The sequence below is a fragment of the Papaver somniferum genome, chromosome 4 (genome assembly GCF_003573695.1).
Source record: "Papaver somniferum cultivar HN1 chromosome 4, ASM357369v1, whole genome shotgun sequence".
NCBI classification, from domain to species: Eukaryota; Viridiplantae; Streptophyta; class Magnoliopsida; order Ranunculales; family Papaveraceae; genus Papaver; species Papaver somniferum.
The window spans coordinates 41,261,811-41,285,596 of NC_039361.1; the positions used below are offsets into that span (position 1 = coordinate 41,261,811).

General features: G+C 41.5%; 1 protein-coding gene across 1 annotated transcript; it reads left to right on the forward strand.

The window, feature by feature from the left end:
• The first annotated feature begins 846 nt into the window (after positions 1-846).
• Positions 847-23,144, forward strand: LOC113272403 (anthocyanidin 3-O-glucosyltransferase 7-like). Its single transcript, XM_026522243.1, has 4 exons — positions 847-1,513; positions 1,602-1,832; positions 15,355-15,968; positions 22,803-23,144. The coding sequence occupies exons 1-4, from the start codon at positions 1,024-1,026 to the stop codon at positions 23,142-23,144; spliced, it is 1,677 nt and encodes a 558-aa protein (XP_026378028.1). The 5' UTR covers positions 847-1,023.
• The last annotated feature ends 642 nt before the right edge of the window (positions 23,145-23,786 follow it).

The window sequence follows — 23,786 nt, forward strand, 5'->3', positions numbered from 1 at the left end:
TGAAAAGGAGAAGTCCATAACATAAGCAGGGCATCATGCTAATATGATACATGGAAATTATATGGTTCTGCAAGAGGCTAGTCTTAGACTATCAGCTCCGTAGACAATTAAACCTTTCTGGACAGGAAGTCTATATAAACCTTTATCTACCATTGTAACCTAACACATGTAAACTTTTGTCATAAAAGTAGTAGTTGTAAGAGCCAGGGGTGGAGCCAGCCCATTGCAAGGGGTTGCACTTGCACCTCCTGTCCAGCTGGCTCCAAAGCCCATTTTAGGCCTAAAAAAATATTTTTTTTATAAATAAGCTTATTTTTGCATTTTTGCATCCCTAAAATTTTTGGTTGCACCTATGGCAAATTTTTGCACCCCTTCCCATGATTCTTGGCTCCGCCCCTGGTAAGAGCATTAACCATGTTAATTTCTGAACTTCTGGATCGCTTACAATTAGAAATACAAACATGGGATGATAGAGAATTTGAGATTCTTGAAATATGTTGCGTACCTGTGCAGGTAAATATGTTTGGGCAGAAATAAAATCCAGATAGAAGAAAATAATTTCTTAATCACATGGACCATCGAGCAAGGCAAGGTAATTATAGAGATCCTACTACAAACAATATGCTAGTCATGGGGGCGCCCGTAATGCGCCTCTATTTTGTTCTGGAAAGAAAATAATAAAATCAGACCGGATATTTTGGTTACATGCGAATGTACTAAAAGCAAACGCGTGTGAGTTATGACGCATCTTCCCCACCTAACTTCAGGAGTCTCGTCGTCAATATGCGGTTCACTAAACAGACACATCTTCACTCATTAATTTTACCATCCCAATCGTCCTACGACTCCTACCACACCAGCTGGTAGTGGTGGTTACCACGAAAAAAAAAAAAAATCTCACTCTAACCACCACCTTTTAACCCCCATTCCTCCGCCTAATTCCCCTCTCCTCTGCATATAAATTCTCCTCATCACACTCACTGTCCAGATAATAGTTCCAACTCTTTCTTTCTCAGTAAAAAAATGGCATCAAAAAAGCCAAACCATGTAGTGGTGATGGCATTTCCATACGGAACACATGCAATGCCATTGTTCAATCTTGTACGCAGATTAGCAATACAAGCACCAACATTAACGTTTTCATTCTTCTCAACATCTAAATCCAATCAATCAGTTTTTGGAACATCATCAAATGATAACATACCAAGTAATATCAAGTCGTATGATGTTGATGATGGAGTACCAAAAGATTTTACAGGACATCATATGGCTGAGATGATTTTCTTTCTGAAATCTATGGTTGAGAATTATAAAAATGGGATTCATTCTGTGTATGGTGATGAGATGAAGATGATCAAGTGTTTCATATGTGATTCTTTCATGTATTTTGGAAGTGATATGGCTGATGAACTGGGTGTTCCTATGGTTTCGTTCTGGACCGCTGGTCCTTGTTCTTTATCCACTCATTTTTATACTGATCTTATCCGTCAATCCATTACTCTGGGGCCTAATGGTAACTTTTCTGCTCTTTCCTTTGTTCTTTCTAAATTTTGTTAATAGTCCAATTATTGGAACTTTGATATGTTTTACGGGTATTGAAGGACGCGAAGAAGAAATCATTGACTTCGTCCCAGGATTATCTCTTATAAGAATCAGAGACTTGCAAGAAGGTATTATTTTCGGAGGCTTGGAATCAGAATTCTCAATTATGTTGCATAAAATGGGATCAACGTTGCCACGCGCTGCTGCGGTTACCATGAATTCCTTTGCGGAACTAGACTTGCCGATTATCGAAGATTTCAAATGCAAGTTTCAGAAGTGTCTGACATTAGGTCTGTGTACACATATATCTCACTATCAGACACGTGTATATAAAAAGATACGTGGAAAACATGCAGGCCAAAACATCAAAACATGATGCGCCACGAAACACCAAATAAATCCCGAGGAGTTACTTTATCGCATCCCCAAAAGAGAAGCTAGGATCAACGGTGGAGAGAAAGTTAGCTGACACGGACGTGACAGGGGCAGAAGACACTTGTCTGACACGAGCAGACCCCTCAACTACCCACATTAAACACTCTGAGCAGTGTACGTGTCGATCAACCTGTGGAACGAGCGAGGATGCCTCTGCGGGATCAAGGGGCAAACGCAGACCCCTGCGTAATAGACGCAAGGACACAAGAGGATAAGGTTCCAACGGTCATCAGAGATGGGTCCCACATTCTAACCTTATAAATACCCCGTCTCCACCAAGAGGAAAGGGGATCGGAAGAATCAGGAAGGGAAGGAGAGAGAGAGTTTGCAAGTGTAAGTTAATCATTTAGAAGAGAGAAACATGTAAACCCAAAAAGTCATTCGACTATTCGTGTAACCGTGAAGAATATAATAAAACAACAAACCCCGTGGACGTAGGCCTTAGTGATGAACCACGTAAACCTTGGTCTTATTTACATTTCAACACTTTATATTTATTTAGCCCCATGGATCTTTACTTATACGTTTTGTTTTCTTTGCTTGTACTTATATCCCGTGCGCAAACGCCTCGCATGGAGTTGTTAGATGAGGCTATGATAAACCCGAAGGTTTTGAGCCAATGAATCAACACTAGGATATCATCATCACAAATCTCCTTAGATGATGATGATTGATTGTGAGCACTCGGATGATTGATTGTGAGCACTCGGATCCCTTCGTGGTTTGTGTGTTCACAATTTGGCGCTAGAAACAGGGACTTCGTCCCGGTAAAAGATTTATCTTATCCCGTGATTTCATTTTAAATTGGCATATGATTGCTCTGATTTATCAGCTCGGACCGTATAGATCATTTGTTAACTGTATTGTATTAAAAACCCACCTTTTATCTTCGATAAGATTTATTGTTCTAATCCGCGGATTTACGATTTTCTTTAGATCTCATGCGAACCCGTCTCTCTGGGGGGTTTTTCGTAGTTTTTATACTAAGGATCTCCTTTAGTAAAACTTTAACCCGTATATTGTAACTTGCGTGTATTAATCCTCTCCAGGAAGAATGTATTTCGTCAACTAACCCGCTTCACGCGGATATTCCCGTTTTTCGTTTGAAATGCCTTATGCAGAAAGGACGTATTGTGAGTAAAGAAGGCGAGTTTCGGCGAGATTTCATTGTCAACAAAAGGACACGTGATGGAAAAGACGCAGGAAGCAGGAAAATCCAAAGCTTTGTCAAAAGAAACACCCACGACAACCCCGGTCATCACCCGAAGCAAGCAGAAGGGACATAAAGCTAAAATGACCAGTCAAAGGCAAGATACTGCGGAAATCACTTCACCTATGAACGCTAATTCAGTTGCAGCGGCGGCTCTCAGAGCAGCAGCGACAAAGTACGGTGCGGCTGCGGTAGTCCCGAAGGCTGCAGAGGCTAGCAATACTTGCGCCATGAATCAACTTAATCAACCAAGAGAAAGGGTGGATGAATCCAGAACATTCCAACCCGTGCACCTTCTAACTTTTGGAATGCCACCAACAAATGATAAAAATCAAACCATACCGGCGGCTCTAGCACCGCAGAGGGGCACCCACCCCAATTTGGAAATGCCAGCGACCGAAGCTGAACCCCTTCCACCTTTAGTGCAGACCGTGGAGGAGGGCGGCACCATGGCTGTAGTAGCACGCGCTGGGACCCCCAATCAGGGGTCCAACCAATCACACCGACTGATGGCTGAGCTTGAGGAACTGAAGAAGAGCCAGCAGGTTTACGCAGATGTTGTAGCCCTGTTGGCCAGAGAAAATCAAGATTTAAAGGAGCGGATTGCTCTAAGCACGAAGACCAGCCAACAACTTGATGAAGCAAACTCCAAAGCACCAGAGCCAAACCGAGACTATAGAGTCGTCATAGCGGCTAATGAAGACGCGATAAGGGGAAGTAGCGTATCTGACCCGGATTATGACGATGGAGAGTCAGACGGTAACGAACAGAAGAATTTAGGGCACCACCGCGCAATGGAAGAACTACGAGATGAGATGATGGCCGAGATCAGGCAATTAAAAAATAAACAAGGCGGGGGGAGGTTAGAAGAGGTCATGAGAGACGCTAACTCCACTCCCTTAACTCATCGCTTGGCCAACACCCCTATTCCGCTGAAATGCCCTGTCCCAACGTTCGAATGCTATGATGGATCCAGCGACCCTGCTGCACATATTCGGTACTACAACCGTGTCTTAGCTAGATGGGGTCAGAACGACGCCGTACTCTGCAGATACTTCCCGTCAAGCCTGAAGGGATCGGCGTTATCATGGTTCGATAATCTGCCACCAAACTCTATCCACTCATACGACCAACTCGCAGAGAAATTCTTAAGAACGTATATGTACAACAAGACTGTAAACACCGGAATGGATAAGATCTTTTCACTAGCGATTGGCTACAAGGAAACCACGAGGAAGTACACTAACAGATGGCACAAGATCTGCCAAGCCATAGGTAGTGTGGACCCAGTGGTAAGCATCAATTGCTACAAATGGGGCTTAGACCGAATGAGTCCCTTATTTGTTGAAATTCATGGGAGCGTTCCTAAGACAGAGGGAGATCTTCGAATAATTATCGAAAAGCACGCTCGACTTGAAGAAATTCAACGGGAAAACCCGAGGGCATATCCGCAGAGGTCTCACCGCACCAATTCAGCGGAACAAACCAATGGGGCCAAAAGGAGTTGCTCAGGGGAGAGACCTCACGAAGATAGGAAGGAACGAAGGGATGAACGAAGAGCAGGTGACCGAAAATTCGAAGATCAAGTTTACACGAAACTCAACGCTAGCTATGCTCGTATACTACGAGAGATCAAAGGGAGGGAAAACTTGGAGTGGCCATGGTCTAAGGGAAAGCATCCCCCGAGATCCGAGAAGTCTAAAGATTACTGTGAATATCACTGTTTCAACAGACACCAGACCGAAAAGTGCAAGAACCTTAAAATAATGATCCAAAAATTAATTGATGCGGGAGAGCTCAAACATTAAGTACGAAAGGATGTTACCGAGGACAGATCTAAGCGAACCAAACCAGTCCAACTTCCGGAAGGAAACCGAACAATCAACACCATCTCGTGTTCTGAAGCCACAGGACCCTCACTTACAGCGCAGATAGGAAAGAGGTTACGGAAGCAATTCGAAGACCGCTGCGAATTATATAAGGTCGATGGGATAGTAGTGGACGAACACGAAGAATGGATGGAATCTCCTATCATCTTCGATGCCGAGGATATCGAAGAAGATATGGAAGACCATAACGATCCCTTGGTCCTAACACTACCAGTAGCTGGATGTAACCTAAAAAAGATCCTCATAGACGGGGGAAGCTCCGTAAACGTCCTATTTTACGATGCATTCAAACGGATGAAGCTCCATGATGAACAGTTAATGACCTCTTATCACATCATCTATGGATTCAATGGAGCAGCCACGAAGCCCTTGGGAGACATTGTGTTGCAGGTTAACGCAGGGCCCATGAAACTGGAAACCCGATTCAGTGTGGTGGACATCCCTTCCCCCTACAACGCTATTATTGGACGAAAATGGATACATAAGCTCAAAGGAGTTGCGGAAACGTACCACCAATATCTCAGATTTCCAACACCTGAGGGAGTAATGGAAATCAAGGGAGATCGGATCACTACGCGAGAGTGCCAGGCCACTCAGGATCATATCAACAACGAGCAAGAAGAGCAACGAAAAATCCGAAGAGTAAAAAATCAAGAAACCGCGAAAGAGAAGGCCATAGACATGTTCCTCAAGGAAACTACAGGGAAGGGCTTGACGAAAGATGATAATGTCCTAAGCACAGAAACAAGTACTTCAACAACCAGCGAAGAACAGAAACACGCTAAATAGCAATTAAAGAACATCCCAGTCCTCGGAAACCCGAAGCCTGTGTTCACACCAGTGGAGCCCGTAAAGGAAATCAACATAGGAACGGAAGAAAACCCGAAGATGATCAAAATCGGGACCATAATGGACGAAGGAAGGGAACATTCCTTAACCAAATTACTTAAGGAATACGCGGATGTGTTCGCCTGGAAGCTAGGAGATATGCCGGGGATTGACCCAAAAGTAATCCAACATGAACTACGCATCAAACCGGGCACGCCCCCGTTCAAGCAGAAAATACGAAAAGTAGCTCCAGAGTATCATGAGGCAGTAGAAACAGAACTTCGGAAACTACTAGACGCAGGATTTATCAAGGAAGTCAAGTATCCTACCTGGATCTCCAACATGATCATTGTTCCTAAGAAAAATGGAGGGGTTAGAATATGCATCGACTTTACTAATCTCAACAAGGCATGTCCAAAGGACAGCTATCCCCTGCCGAGCATAGATCAACTGGTTGAAGCAGTGGAAGGGTACGAAGAGCTGTCGTTCATGGACGGATATTCTGGTTACAACCAAGTAGCCCTGGCAGAAGAAGATCAGCCACACACAGCGTTCTACACCCCACATGGCCTTTATTTCTATACTAGAATGCCTTTCGGACTTCGAAACGCAGGGGAAACATACCAAAGGATGGTCGATGCTATCTTCAAGCCATGGATTGGAGGAACCCTAGAAGTCTACGTTGACGACATGCTCGTCAAAAGCAAGCTGCGTAAAGATCACCACCAGGACCTGAGGAATATCTTCGAAGCAATGAGACAGCATCACATGAAAGTGAATCCGGAGAACTGTACTTTCGGTGTCACCTCGGGGAAGTTCCTCGGGTATCTGGTAACAAAAAGGGGCATCGAGGTAGACCCAGCAAAGATTCAAGCCATAGTAGAGATGCCGTCCCCAAAGAATTTAAAGGAAGTGCAGAAGCTCAATGGATCTATAGCAGCGTTGGGCAGATTTATTGCACGGTCTTCAGACAAATGCAAACATTTCTTCAATATTCTCAAAAAAGGGAGCAGGTTCGAATGGACCACTGAATGCGAGGAAGCATTCCAAAAAATCAAAGAACACCTAGCCTCAATCCCGATCCTGCAGAAGCCAGACCCTGACGAGGTTTTGGCACTATACATAGCAGCAACAGAGGACGCAGTCAGCGCGGTATTAGTCAAAACCAATACAAAGATAGAACAACCTATATATTACGTCAGCAAGACCCTCAATTCTGCGGAAAGAAATTATACTAAGATTGAACAACTCATCCTCGCACTGGTATGGGCTACCCAAAAACTGAGAACCTACTTCCTAACTTACCTCGTCAGGGTCCCATGCAAAGCACCATTGGAAGCAGTCCTCAAAAGCACGAGAAAAGTGGGCCGAATAGCCAAATGGAACACCCATCTGGATCAATTCAACATCATTCATGAAATTCAACATTCTCGGAAGTCCCAAGTTCTGGCGGATTTCTTAGCAGACCTCCCCCTTGACAACGACGAAGATATTAAGGGAATACCATAAGCCGAGGAAGAAAACAAGGATACAATGGATATCCTCGAACCTGCGAGTCAAAGACAATGGGAAGTCTTCGTCGACGGATCCAAAAATAAGGAAGGAGCAGGAATAAGCATTGTCATTATCACCCCAACTGGAGAAAGGATTATACAGGCACTTAGATTGGAATTCAAAGAGCATACCAACAACATTGTTGAATACGAAGCTGTCGTACACGCCCTCCGTATAATAATAGAGATGGGGGTAACCGATGTAAGGCTGACAAGTGATTCGCAGCTTGTCATACGGCAAATAGGGCTCGAGTATAATGTGTACGATGACACCCTCTCAGCTTACATGGCCTTGGTCCAAACATTGGCATCACAAATCCCGAACATTAAGTTACGACACTTATGCAGAAGGGACCTCAGGCACGCGGATGCCCTAGCATATAAATCATCCATGCTGAGGGATAAAAATGTCGAAGCTATTAAAATAGCAAGGGTATACGAGCCTTCGATTGCATCTCAATTCTCCTTCGCTACCAATCAAGATACAGTGGAAGAAAATATCGAAGATCAGGTAGGAGAAGACATCCATAATGACTATGACGAAGAAGATATCCTGTCAAGAGAAAATCAAGACGAATACTTCAGCAACGAAGATGACTGGAGAGTGACAATCCATGCCTTTCTCGAAAAAGGAAGCTTACCTGCGGATCAGAAACAAGCTAGGAAGATACTCTCCAAAGTGGGAAGATACGATCTTCGGGATGGGGTCCTGTATAAGAAATCCTTCCTTGGACCATTACTACGTTGCTTGTCCCGGAAAGAGGGGCATCGAATTCTAAATGATATCCATTATGGTGACGCGGGGAATCATAGCGGCATGAGATCACTAGCTGACAAAGCAAAAACGCAAGGATATTACTGGCCGAATGCCGCGAGGATGTCCCGACGATGTGAAGAATTTCAGCGCTTCGCAAAAAAGATCCACGCGCCGGCGACAATGTTAAACTCCGTCGATAGCCCGTGGCCATTTGCAAAATGGGGCGTAGACATCGTCGGGCCTCTCACCGAAGGATCAGGGAAAAGACGATTTTTGATAGTAGCCACGGACTACTTCAGTAAATGGGTGGAGGATAAGGCCTTGGCCAGGATCAGATACGTGGATGTGTTTACTTTCATATTCCAGAACATCATTTGCAGATTTGGTATACCCGCTGAAATCGTATCTGATAATGGCAAGCAATTACAGGGGAAAAATATAGACATGCTCTTCGATACTTTCAAAATAAGAAAGAACAATTTCACCCCCATATACCCTCAAAGCAACGGACAATCGGAAGCTACCAACAACACCCTCGCCCTTATACTCAAAAAACAATTAGACGAGCATAAAGGAAGATGGTGCGAACAACTGCACAATGTGTTATGGGCATACAGGACAACACGAAGATCCGACACCGGGGAATCCCCGTTTCTTCTAACTTATGGAGTTGAAGCAGTCATACCTACGGAAATCCTCATGCCAACCACGAAGACCGAAGCTTGGGAAAAAAACCTCACAACAGATATGATGTTAGAAAGGTTGGACGACTTGGAAGGAAGAAGGGAAGTCGCATTACAAAAGATGGAAAATTATCAACGAAGACTAGCAAGGGAGTACAACAAAAAGGTAAAGCTGCGGAATTTTGTAGAGGGGAAGTATGTGTTGAGAACAATCCCACGGTATCAGCAAGAAAAGAAATGGGGAAAATTAGCACCTACGTGGGGAGGACCTTTTGTAATACACGACGTTGCGGGTAACGGTTCCTACTACCTTCGTAATCTAAAAGGCGAGGTCCTCCGGCATCCTTGGAATGCTAAGTGGCTCAAACCATACTTCCCATAGGAGCAACGCAGACTTGAATCTGCTTGAAGTGTACCAGAAGAAGAAGAAGGGAGCCTGACCTCTCCACATGTTTCTATCTCTGGAAGAGGAATTGCAGGCCTCAACTTATCAATCAAACAAGCTTTCAAATTATCAAGTCAGCGGAATCTATCGACAATATTGGGGAAAGTAGTTAATCTACAATCTCTCAGGGCTCCCCCATCAGTGTCCATAAGTGTAAGACCAGGGGGAAGGCACCCAGCAGAAAGAGATACCCAACCAATCTTAAGGCAACGGGTCGAAGGAATGGGTGTGTAAATATTTTAATCCCATATCCTAGAACGTTGCCCCGGCCCCCACCGTCTGGGAATCCTCTGGCCCAGGATTCGCCAGCGGGGTGACAGGTCTCAAGACGATCACGAAGGTACCTTCCTTCAGTATCGCACTCAAACACTTAAAAACTTTTATTTTGTTTTTTCACAAATGCTTAAAATAAAAACAAACCAACATTGCAGGTATATCAAGAAAAGGATCCATTTCATAAAGGATGATTACAAAAAGTGAAAGGCCAATTCAAGGATACACATCAAAAAATATTCCTTTTACAGGATATCAGCAAAAAATATTCTTGTTACATGATTACAAAAAGGGAAGGATAATGATGTCGCGGCCCCTACAAAATGTTGTGGTCTCTGCCTAGATTGCTGCCCCATCGGCAGGATTATTCCGAAGACTTGAAGGGACGCTCCCACCAGAAGAGGGTCCCGAGGAGTCAGGCAAGGCAGAAGGAACTGGACGACGAGGATAGTTCTTCACGAGACCATGCTCGTTCTTTAGGCCAAGTTCTATCCTCTCCAGCATCTTGTTCGTCTCCTCAGCCAATTGACAACGAGCCTTGTGCTTAATAACTGTTGTCCGCTGTTGGGCTTGGGATAATAACGAAGATAGCCGATTCACTTCTCTAGAAGCAGCACCAACGGCCTCCTCGCGGGTTGCCACTAAATTCTTGAAATGATTGGTCTGTTCTTCCTGCTGCGCTAAGGAAGATTGAGCCTTTTCAATTTTTTCATTTGTGACACGAAGGTGTCCCTCGAGCTCTGAAAAAGACAACACCACGGAGTTAGCGCAGAAAAAAAACACGGTCACACTCGATGAAATAGGATTATACCTTCGACACAAGCCGAAGCCTCTTCATACTCATTAACAACCGCATCTCGCGCTTCATGAAGATGGTCATATTCCGCGGATAATTTCTTATAGTCTAGTTGAAGGTTGGTGAGAGTAAATTGACAGGCATCTAATTCTACCTGCTTCATCGAGTCCATGTGACGAAGATGGTCGACCTCTTTATTTATCTCTGAGACCTCTTTGCTAAGTCTGTACATACACACTTCAAGATTCCTCTCAGACTCAGCCTGACGAGCTACTTCAACGCGGGACGCGGCAAGGGCCTTGCTTAGAGCATGGGCTTCGGCACGGGCATCATCTCTTTCTCTGACAAGACAGAGCATATTATCCTTAACCCCTGAAAGAGGAATGGACCGAGCCTTCTGTAATTCTTCTTCCAGCAGCTGAATCCTAGACTCCAGCAAGGAAGTACGCTCACGGGCTTCCCGCAGACCATCACGTGTCCACAGCAGTGTGCCATTAAATAAAGCACGATCATGGTTGTACAGATTTTGCATGTCGACCATCTGAACATGCCTCGCGCGCCATACCTCAGCCCGAGCATCCCATTTCTTGGCTTCATTCTTAATTTTCTCAACCAGATCTCTAATACGAGATTTTTGCCGAGCTCTTTCGTTTCGAAGCCATATCAGCTCGGGGACGCCACCCACTGGAGATAGGGTGGGGAGACTCAGACAGAACAACTAAGAAATAAAGGAATGACGACATACTGCGAGGGAAAAAGAACCAAACCTGTGAAAGTTGAAACTTGGCTGCAAGTTTGCTCTAACTCAGCGCGAACAGCAACAAGCTCGGAACGAAGACCGGCCTCTGCTTCACCCAGCTTCTCTTTCTCCTTGAGGCTTTTTCTCAGTTCTTCTATTTCGACCTCAGCCGCAGATAATTCCTTTTCTCTGTGACGAAGCTTAGCCTCGAGCTTCAGAAATTTCGCTTTGAAGAACTGATACAGCACGTGGTTACAATGCTCACTCCTCATCATCTACACATCAAGATGACAAACATTATTTCACCGAAGCATTCGATTGTCACAAAAAAGTATGTACGAAAATTTACCTCCAAGACACGCTGCTGCGGAAAGCCATATTGATAACCGTCGGCGATGGCCATCATATCTGCAACGGAAGTAGGAAGCTCCGGCACAAGGGTAGCTTCGGGAACACTCAAATTTTTTCCCCAGGCTTCAGACACCCGAGCCTTAGAAGACATCTCCATCATGCGACGAGTATACGCAGTAGATTCCTTTTCCCCAGCAACAACAGGGGCAGGATGACGGACAAATAGAAGATTCTTTTCCTTGAACCAATCCATGATGGCGTCCTCGCCCTCAGACGTCGGCGACTGTGGAAGATTATCAACAAGCGCATCAATGACCGATTTCCCCTTCTCTGACACGGCCCCCTCAGCACAAATGTCGGCATGCTCCTCCGCGCCTACATGCGCAACATGCTCCTCCGCGCCACCATCTTCAACAGTAGCGTCTCCATTACCATCACCACCAAGAACATCCCAATTATCATTGGGGGAAAGTAAAGAGAAGTCCTCGGGAAAATCGAGGGCATCGTCAAAGAACTCCCCCGTGGAGTACATCCGATCAAAAGAAAATTCTTGAGAGGAGGTAAGGGGATCCGCGACATCACCAGCAGGGACAGAAATGTCCCCAATAACAACGTCATCAGCCACCACGGCTTTGTTCCTTCCTTCATCACCAACATGACCAACGAAGACCTCTTCTTCGACATTGATAGGGGAAGTACCAGTACGTTCCTCCCCATCTGTAATCTCCTCATCCTCAGCAAACTCTTCGTTCACTGGACTAGTAACTTCTTCTTGGGACTCAGCCTCGCCCATCACAATAGTAGAAGACTGCTTCGGCTTAATCTTTTTATTCTTCAACACCTGAAAACAACACCACAAAAAGAATTATTTTTCCCGTCAGATGAATTTCTAAAAAAAAAAGAGAAGCGCCGCTAGAATCCGCGTACTTGAGCAGTTGAGGTATTCTTCGGTGGAAGTATAGCACCAGAACCTTCCTCCTCGTCTCCCTCTACGACGTCAAGGGCATAAGGAAAATTCATACCCGCAAAGTTCAAACGCCAGGGACAGAAATCTCCATAACGAGCAGGAGGAGACTCGCGTGGCTTACTACTCTCGGTAGGCCGCCAACCGCGGGGACCAGGAATCCAACCGTAAGCCCACGGACCAACTATTTCGATAACGGTGGCGTGCCACTCGTAGTCATGATCGCGTTTGATCCTCTCGAGCGCTGGGAAGAGTTTCCGATGACTAGACCCCTCCGTGCCAGTAACATACTTCAGCTTGGCATCGCTGACCTCATTTAACAGACGAATCTCGCCCCGAGGAGCAGCGAGATTCCGAAGGCTGACACTCCACGGCTTGCGGTTCCTACTATTGACGTAATCACCGAAGGAGTTATTGAAATTATCAGGAGTATACCATTCCTTCTCCGCGGGATTGGGGACGTAGCAAGTCATCGACGTCTCCCCCTTACTCCGCAGATAGCACTCCTTCAGGGCGCGGAGATAATTCCCCGATAGTTGGGATACGGAATGGCTGTGAGTATTGGTGGAAGAGCCTTCACGACTAGCGAGCACGTCATAGTAGAAGGAATCACCTGATTTGTACAACGGCAGCATAAGACCAGCTTCGAACGCTCCAACCGTCGTTAACAAATGAAATTCATCGAACTCATACTTTGAGATAAGCTCATAAGTAATATCATCCTCAGGGGCATAGAAACGAACCCCGAAGGCTTGGAGCTCATGATTTTCCTTGAATATTTCGAGATCAATATGCTTGAAGGTTACTTTTTTCTTACTAACCGAGACACTACGTATCAAGGGGGCAGCCTCATCCTCCTCGGCGGGGCCGGATGAACTAATGAACGCTTCGGAAGCTTTTCTCTTCACCGGAGGATTCTTTGAAGATTCAGCCCTCGGAACTACACCCTTCGTATTCTTCCCTTTAAAAGTTGGAGGGGACCGCAGATGATGCTCGGGCACTAACAAACGTAGAGGAGGAACGTCAAAACCAACAACACGAGGCAGAGCCTGCGTACTCCTAATATCATCACGAGGACGAGACGCTGCGCGATCGAAGACTCTTCGGGAACCAAAAGGATTTTTAGGAGGAATCTCTTCCCTAGAAGACGAGGCCTTCGCTCCAGAAGAAACTCGACTCCGACGAACATCATCTTGAGACTCTCTACGCGGAGGAGATCTCGATAGACCAGAACCAGGAGTCTGACAAGTAAGCCGCGGACGGTCAGACATGGCTGCGAAAAGATTAAAATCAAGAACAAGTTACACACATTCAAAAACATTACCAAAGATAAAAAAAACCACATCAATAGCAATACACACACGATAACGCAGAAACCCTAAAATTAGTATACATGCTCAAAATTCCATAAAATTCAGACCCTCAAAAACTCAAACACAAGCAAAACAGTGGCTTCCTTGATTTAAGATAAAGAACAGGGGCAAACTAGTATGCAAGCATCAAAAAGAAGTTCTTCATCACAAACAAGGAACAACAGTAGCAGAGAATTTACAAATCAACACAGCGTAAAACAGTGGAAACAAAGAAAAGAAAAACTTACCGGCAAAAACAGCAGCAGAAGAAACAAACAGTGGAAGCGGGCGTGATTAATGCTAAGGTGCAGAGAATTTAAGATCACAGGTTCAATGAAGACTGACAGACAATTTAAGGTCACAGGTTCAATGAAGACAGACAGAGAATTTAAGGGCTGAAAAACAAAGAATGAAAATTGAGAGAATGTTTAGGAAGAATGAAATTAATTTTCTCTCTCCTTAATATACCCGAAAGAAAGAGAAGTAAATTAATGGAGGAATGAGAAACGTGTCCGTTACATAAGCAGTTAATGCACGAATAAAAGACGTTCCCAAGTATCTAGGAGAAGTTATTAGGAGTGAGAAGAATATGCGACGATAGTTTTTCTTCAAGGCACCCATTAGACATTCAAGCCCTAAAAAAAGGGGCAAATTGCGTACACATATATCTCACTATCAGACACGTGTATATAAAAAGATACGTGGAAAGCATGCAGGCCAAAACATCAAAACATGATGCGCCACGAAACACCAAATAAACCCCGAGGAGTTACTTTATCGCATCCCCAAAAGAGAAGCTAGGATCAACGGTGGAGAGAAAGTTAGCTGACACGGACGTGACAGGGGCAGAAGACACTTGTCTGACACGAGCAGACCCCTCAACTACCCACATTAAACACTCTGAGCAGTGTACGTGTCGATCAACCTGTGGAACGAGCGAGGATGCCTCTGCGGGATCAAGGGGCAAACGCAGACCCCTGCGTAATAGACGCAAGGACACAAGAGGATAAGGTTCCAACGGTCATCAGAGATGGGTCCCACATTCTAACCTTATAAATACCCCGTCTCCACCAAGAGGAAAGGGGATCGGAAGAATCAGGAAGGGAAGGAGAGAGAGAGAGAGTTTGCAAGTGTAAGTTAATCATTTAGAAGAGAGAAACATGTAAACCCAAAAAGTCATTCGACTATTCGTGTAACCGTGAAGAATATAGTAAAACAACAAACCCCGTGGACGTAGGCCTTAGTGCTGAACCACGTAAACCTTGGTCTTATTTACATTTCAGCACTTTATATTTATTTAGCCCCATGGATCTTTACTTATACGTTTTGTTTTCTTTGCTTGTACTTATATCACGTGCGCAAACGCCTCGCATGGAGTTGTTAGATGAGGCTATGATAAACCCGAAGGTTTTGAGCCAATGAATCAACACTAGGATATCATCATCACAAATCTCCTTAGATGATGATGATTGATTGTGAGCACTCGGATGATTGATTGTGAGCACTCGAATCCCTTCGTGGTTTGTGTGTTCACAAGGTCCATTTACACTAACTTCTAAAAATTCATCTCATATTCATGATGATCCCAGTGGGGGTCTTACATGGTTAGACAAGCAAAGCCCAAATTCAGTAGCTTATATTAGTTTTGGCACATTGACTACACCACCACCACATGAACTCGCTGCCTTAGCAGAAGGGTTGGAAGAAAGTGGTGTACCATTTTTGTGGTCATTGAAAGACCATTTGGTTTGCCAATTGCCTAATGGATTCCTTGAAAGGACTAGCAAGACGGGGTTCATTGTTCCATGGACGCCGCAACAACGAGTACTTGGGCACCATGCAGTTGGTGTTTTTGTGACACATTGTGGATGGAATTCAGTGATGGAAAGCATAACGGCTGGTGTGCCAATGATATGCCGTCCATTTTTCGGCGATCAGAGAATTAACTGTCGGATGGTGTCGGACGTTTGGGGGATAGGTACTAGGATTAAAGATGGAGTGTTCACGAAAGACGGAACGAAGGATTGTTTAGATATGATCTTATATGAGGAGAAATTCAGAGAGAGGATTGGTGCCCTCAGAAGTCTTGCAAAACATGCTGTTGGTCTAGAAGGGAGTTCTACCAAGAATTTCAATACTCTGGCAGAGATAGTTTGTAAAGATTGACGAGAAAAATGCACTCTTTTGTTCATTATTCACTTGGAAGAAAAGGTAAAGATTGATTACGGAGGACTTGTAATTTGTTATCTGTTGTCTGTAGTATGCACTCTCATAGATGTGTCTTAGGTTCCCTTAAGGCTTTGAAATAAATTGTAATAGGATGTGAACTTGTTTTAGTATAATTTGTATTACAGTCTATTGACTTTCATTTGAATTCTCGAAAACAAAGACAACGGATAAAATGAGTGCCCAAACTAATAACAAACCCAAGAATCCCACCAGATCTAACGTTTCTTTGCGAAGTATATAGAATGGAAATCTGTCAAGAAGCCGAACTCGGATTATGTGTTCTGATCAAAGTAATTTCGATGTTCATTGTGATCTCATTTTATAAAAATTCAAATTCTTGTAGCTGGATGCATATTGTACATCTTTCATTAATATATACAAATTAAATCATTTATTTGTGGGAATGAACGTGTTCGTTCAATTGTTATTGATTGATAAAACACATAATCACAAAGGCAGCACTATCCGACAGTCTTGTACTAGTGCCTCTGTTGTCGAGCCTGATCCACAATCGGTCGCAAAACCGGGAAGCAGCCACACACACCCAACCACATCTCTATACCGTTGTGTCATAGATCTGAGTCCTTGACCTTGTTGGGACTCGTGGTGGGTTCTAGACTGAATGCCATGAACCAGTATGGTGGCGACATATCAGCAGGGTAATCTTTTGGGTTAACCGCACTAACCAAACCGTAACCGATAATCCAACGGTCGGTGTCTGTTTTAATTTTGGTAACCGTTGGATATTCGGTTCAGCTATCGGTTTCACTACTAACCGCACCCTAACCGTACCGATAACTGATTATTATAGACCGTTGATTTATTTCTCTTAGGATTAATCCTAACCGTCTAAAATCGGGTAACCCTAGAGTATAAAAACTGGAAACCCTAAACTATTTCTGCAGCCATTTCATTTCTTCTTCTCTTCCTCTCCGACTCCGTCTCTTTCCAGTCGCCTCAATTACCAGAATCTTCTCTTCCCGCATATAGTCGCCTGATTCGCCTCTTCCACCTCCATCAAGATTCAAGACTTAAGACCACCACCACCTCTATGATCTAGTAAGTTGTTTTCTCTTTGATTGATCTCTTTTTTTTTATCAATTTCTAAGTTTTTTTTATTTTATTTTAGGGTTTCTTTTGATACTCGAGATGGTTTGAAATATGTTTAATGAATCGATTTGTTAAGTCGATCGATTACTATTTATCAATCAATTTAGGGTTATAATTATTTTTTTTGTTTTTTTTTGTTTTATGTTCTCAGTACTTGAAGAGTATTGAATTACTGGTAGACTCGAAAACCTACAATAAAATACTGCAAGTGCACAGTGTCTAACTAGTAGAACAATGGCAAGTACAGGTCGTTCCCAAGAGGAATGTGAAAATACTACTACTAATTAGTATCAAAAATAACCAATTAAATTCAATATTTTTCAGAAATCTGTGGAACAATGAAAGCAAAATAATAAAAACGTAATTAAGGATGTGAGAATTGGTAACCAGAGTTTTATGGAATCAACTACTACTTCTATTTTATTACTGAAATGAAACATAATTATGAATATATGAATATATGTTTATTACTGAAACATAATTATGAATATATGTTTATCCTCTGTTCTATTGACATCACCTATTATAAGCATAGAATCGCAAATATCGTTAGTATACTAAAAGCATAGCACATCAAAAGAATAAACCTAAGCATGCACTATCAAATTGTATTAGCGAGAAAATTATACGAAACTAATTACTAGTTCACAAATATTACTTGGATATTCTAAGCATAACCCATCAAAGAACTTAACCAAAGCATGGACTATCAAATAATGAGACAAGCATATATGTAAATCTATCGATTACGCACAAAGGTTTCTAGAACCGACGATGCAACAACTCATTTTTCAATCAATAAATAAACAATATTCAAGAATTAATTTATTCAAATCATAATGGTCTATTGCTTCATAATTCAATTCAATCAAAAATAGCCTAAAATCCCGAGTAGCTTCAACCATAAGAACCTTAGTTACAATACTATTAGCAAGACATGGCTTTCTCTAAAGCCATAAACATGTTAAAATAGAAATCAATTTGACAAGCTAATAAAAGAAACGATATCGAAAGAATGAAACTTCAAACCCTCGTCTTCTTGCGGCTTTCGGCTCTGTAGCCGCAGCCCCCGCTCTCTCCTCCAAAACATCCTCCTTCTTATAACCTTCCCTTTCTTTTATTTCATTAATCAAAGAATCAAAATAAATTATTCTATGAAATATCTTGCATGCAAGTTGATGTCATCATCAGTATCTTTCCCCAAATAGTATTTCCACCTCGTTCTTCCAATGAAATAATAATCTCTCCTTATTTCCAAAATCTCCCAAATGAAGAAAGAGTTACTTTATTTCCAAAATAATCTCATGTGTAAATATTCCTCAATTAATTCTTCACATGGCAAATAAATTATCTTTCCCGGTGGAATATATTTGTAATAAAGTAAGAAAGATAAAATACTCCCATTTTCAGTTTGCATGTGTTAACCCCACTTTGATTTCAATTCATTTGTGGCGTTTGTGCCTCGCCTATGAAACAATTTTATGCTGCTGATATATATGGAGATACCAGGCCAGATACATTTTGTCATTTTTTTCATTGTGGTTGCTGATGTATGGAAATACCAGGCCAACCTCATTTCATCATTGTGGTTGCTGATATATGGAAATACCAGGCCAACCCCATTTCATAATTGTGGTTGCTGATACATGGAAATACCAGGCCAACCCGGCTGCTGATACATGGAAATACTAGGCCAACATTATAAGTGTTGCTGATATATAGAAATACCAGGCCAGCATAATTGATCATTGTGACTGCTGATACATGGAAATACCATGCCAGCATTTTAAGTGTTGCTGATATATAGAAATACCAGGCCACCATAATTGATCATTGTGGTTGTTGATACATGGAAATACCAGGCCAACCACATTTCATCATTGTGGTTGATGATATATGGAAGTACCAGGATAACCACATTTTTCCATTTTCGTCGCAAACACCATTAAGTCTCACATTTTGTTGTTTATTCGCTGGATGATCGAATTCACTTGTACTTTCTACAAAAGCACTAAAATAGTATTAGTAACTAAAATATTGTATCATAGCTAATATAAATATGGGTATAGAATGTAGCATATACATGCTTATCAACACCCCCGCACTTATATTTTGCTAGTCCTCGAGCAAAACAGAGATATTATGCAATTGATTATTTTTTTTATTTTTTTTAATTCTTAGAAAAGTGAAAAGCTGCAAAAATATGGATAATTACCCACTCCCCACACTTAAACATTACATTGTCCTTAATGTAATTGAGTCATCCAACGTAGAAATTAAGATGGGAAATACAAAAATAAACAATAAAAATAAGAGATAGAGTAGAGGGAACAAATCTGATGGGTTGAATCCCATGAAGCGAAATGTATTTGTTTCCCTACTTTCCAATAGCATGTAGTCTCAAACAAGGTGAGGTTGGTACCCCAAAGTAGACATCCAATCATATATATAGAGTCTAAAAAGTTGAGGATCATACCAACTAATCCGGTCAGCTGAAGATATGTCCCTGTGAACACTATAAACCTCCAAAACGGTATGTAAATTCATTCTCAATCGAAAACTGTAAGTGATATTCAAATAATGCATAGATGGGATAAGTAAATCATTCCCATACGCAACAAATTCAGATTGTTTGACAGGTTTTATTGGCGGAACACGCTCTAAATCAGGTTCTAAATCAGCTGAAATAATTTCCGCGGAACAAGAGCTCAATGGAGCAATAATATCACGACTCATAGACCCATTATCATCTAAAATGGTTTCATTATTAATATCATCAAGACGAAAAAATTCAGAACTTAATGGCTTAAGGGTCAAGGTCGGATCTTTCTCGACTGATGGAACTAGTCGATACTTGGAAAAAACTAGAGGTTCTAATTTGGGGTTCCATTTACTAGTGTATAGCAACGATACGGAGTCTAACAAGGCATTGACTTCACAAATAACACTATCATCATCAAAACCAAACCCAAAATGAGCTAAGCAAACCTCTAGTGGATCTTCCAAGTGGTCCTTGCAAAAGCTTTGCGAGTGCATCTTTTCGCCTGTAGCACTTCAAACCAAGGTACCTGGAAAATATTCAAACAAACTGCATAAACAAAAGAACTAAAATAAATCTAAAATAAAAAGAAAAATAAATTATAAAAAATAAAAAATAAAAATAAGATATATACAAAAATTGATATCATTCAGAGTGTATTATGCAACCACTCCCCGGCAGCGGCGCCAAAAACTTGGTAGGCTCGAAACCTACAATAAAATACTGCAAGTGCAAAGTGTCTAACTAGTAGAACAATGGCAAGTACAGGTCGTTCCCACGAGGAGTGTGAAAATACTACTACTAATTAGAATCAAAAATAACCAATTAAATTCAATATTTTTCAGAAATCTATGGAACAATGAAAGCAAAATAATAAAAACGTAACCAAGGATGTGAGAGTCGGTAACCAGAATTTTATGGAATCAACTACTACTTCTATTTTATTACTGAAATGAAACATAATTATGAATATATGTTTATCCTCTGTTCTATTTACATCACCTATTATAAGCATAGAATCACAAATATCGTTAGTATACTAAAATCATATCACATCAAAAGAATAAACCTAAGCATGCACTATCAAATTGTATTACCGATAAAATTATACGAAACTAATTACTAGTTCACGAATATTACTTGGATATTCTAAGCATAACCCATCAAAGAACTTAACCAAAGCATGGACTATCAAATAATGAGACAAGCATATATATAAAGCTATCGATTACGCACAAAGGTTTCTAGAACCGACAATTCAATAACTCATTTTTCAATCAATCAATAAACAATATTCAAGAATTAATTTATTCAAATCATAATGGTCTATTGCTTCATAATTCAATTCAATCAAAAATAGCCTAAAACCCCGAGTAGCTTCAACTATAAGAACCCTAGTTACAATACTATTAACAAGACATGGCTTTCTCTAAAGCCATAAACATGTTAAAATAGAAATCAATTTGACAATCTAATCAAAGAAACGATATCGAAAGAATGAAACTTCAAACCCTCGTCTTCTTGCGGCTTTCGGCTCTGTAGCCGCAGCCCCCGCTCTCTCCTCCAAAACTGCCTCCTTCTTGTAACCTTCCCTTTCTTTTATTTCATTAATCAAAGAATCAAAATGAATTATTCTATGAAAATATCTTGCATGCAAGTTGATGTCGTCATCAGTATCTTTCCCCAAATAGTATTGCCACCTCGTTCTTCCAATGAAATAATAATCTCTCCTTATTTCCAAAATCTCCCAAATGAAGAAAGAGTTACTTTATTTCCAAAATAATCTCACGTGTAAATATTCCTCAATTAATTCTTCACATGGCAAATAAATTATCTTTCCCGGTGGAATATATTTGTAATAAAGTAAGAAAGATAAAATACTCCCATTTTCAGTTTGCATGTGTCAACCCCACTTTGATTTCAATTCATTTGCTACGTTTGTGCCTCGCTTATGAAACAATTTTATGCTGCTGATATATATGGAGATACCAGGCCAGCTACATTTTGTCATTTTTTTCATTGTGGTTGCTGATGTATGGAAATACCAGGACAACCTCATTTCATCATTGTGGTTGCTGATATATGGAAATACCAGGTCAACCCCATTTCATAATTGTGGTTGCTGATACATGGAAATACCAGGCCAACCCGGCTGCTGATACATGGAAATACCAGGCCAACATTATAAGTGTTGCTGATATATAGAAATACCAGGCCAACCACATGGTATTTCTAAGTGTTGCTGATATATAGGAATTGTGGCTGCTGATACATGGAAATACCAGGACAGCATTATAAGTGTTGTTGATATATAGAAATACCAGGCCAGCATAATTGATCATTGTGGTTGATGATACATGGAAATACCAGGCCAACCACATTTCATCATTGTGGTTGCTAATATATGGAAGTACCAGGTTAACCACATTTTTTCATTTTCGTCGCAAACACCATTAAGTCTCACATTTTGTTGTTTATTCGCTGGATGATCGAATTCACTTGTACTTTCTACAAAATCACTAAAATAGTATTAGTAACTAAAATATTGTATCATATCTAATATAAATATGGGTATAAAATGTAGCATATATATGCTTATCAATTACCAGCACCTGGAGTTCTTCATTAAAAGAGGATTGTCAGATCAAACAGGTAAAACCCTTCACTTGACTTGTTCTGTTTGATTTGAGTTCAATCTTCAGTGTTGATTATGAAAAAGGTTTTTTGATGTAAAACCTTGAAGTGATTTAGGATCTGTAAGTCTGTGACTATGAATCTATGAGCAAAAGGGTTTTATTGGGTGTTTAAATCTATGAGGTATTGTTGTTATATTAATTACTCTTTGAGAAATTATTGTTGGAACTATTTGTGTAATACTCTGAAGTGAGATTTTGGTAACTGAGTTGTTAGAGTTAAAAATTATAATGCTTATTAGTTTAGTGGCTAGGGTTTGATTATAAAATCCATGATTGTAATGCTGATTGGTTCCCAAATTGTTGCCCGAGCTTAAGTAGAATCCTTTTTTCTTCCTTATCTTCTTGAGTAGTGATATGTGTGCTTGTATTGTTGCTTCTTGAACTAAATGTTGGAAATTATGTTTGTTGCAGGTGGTAATGCTTGGATCAAGTCCAATTTCATTATCGAGCTGCAAGATGGAAGGTGCATCTCCAGCCTCTCAATCCCCTGCAGCTGAGTCTACTCAAGTGACAGCTTCTGCAACACCAACACCTCAATTTGATGCTACACAAGAAACTCAGCAGGCTACACATGACCCAGCAGCTGAAACTGAACCAAAGAAGAAGGGAAAAGTGAGGTCGATAGTATGGAATGATTCTACAAGGCTCAATGACAAACAAGCTCAATGTAAGCACTGCAAGAAGAAGTTGCAAGCAGATAGTCAAGGAAATGGCACCTCCAACATGAAGACCCATTTAGGCACATGTTGGTAGGCTTCTAAAAATCCTACAAATGATAACCGCAAGTGCACGGTGTCGATTGAAGCTAATGTGCAAATACGGGTCGATCCACAGAGACTTGTGTGTGTAGTTGAAGTTTCCTAAGCTAAGCAGTGACAGTAAGTGACAGTGGCAGTGAGCCAAAGATGCAAAGATTGACAGTGGCAAAGAATCAAAGGCAATGAGCCTAAGGCAGTGAGAAATGAGCAGTGAGTTCTCTAAGTAAAACAGTGACAAAGAAGTAAAACACTAAGGTCTTGAATCCATCTTATACATAGCTAGATAGTAGCAATTCTAGTTCATATTCTTGTCCCTAATGGAAAAAGGGGGAGGTTCATGCCTTCCTTAGTCCAGGGTATGCATTTGTGGAAAGTTAATGAGCTAAGTTACTCAATCACCCTTAGCATTGAGTGTCTGTTTAAGGCACACTCAATCACAGGTGATATTACATACTAAGTTCATCACTTCCCTAGGAAACTGATCACTACAAGAATTCCTTCCTAATATTTTACCACCTAACAGGAATTAAATTTCATCTCAACCTTAGCACCAGTGATTTAGAACATACTTAACATGAAGATACAGATAAACATGGAATTAAACTAAACATGAGATTAAATTGAAACTGAACATGAA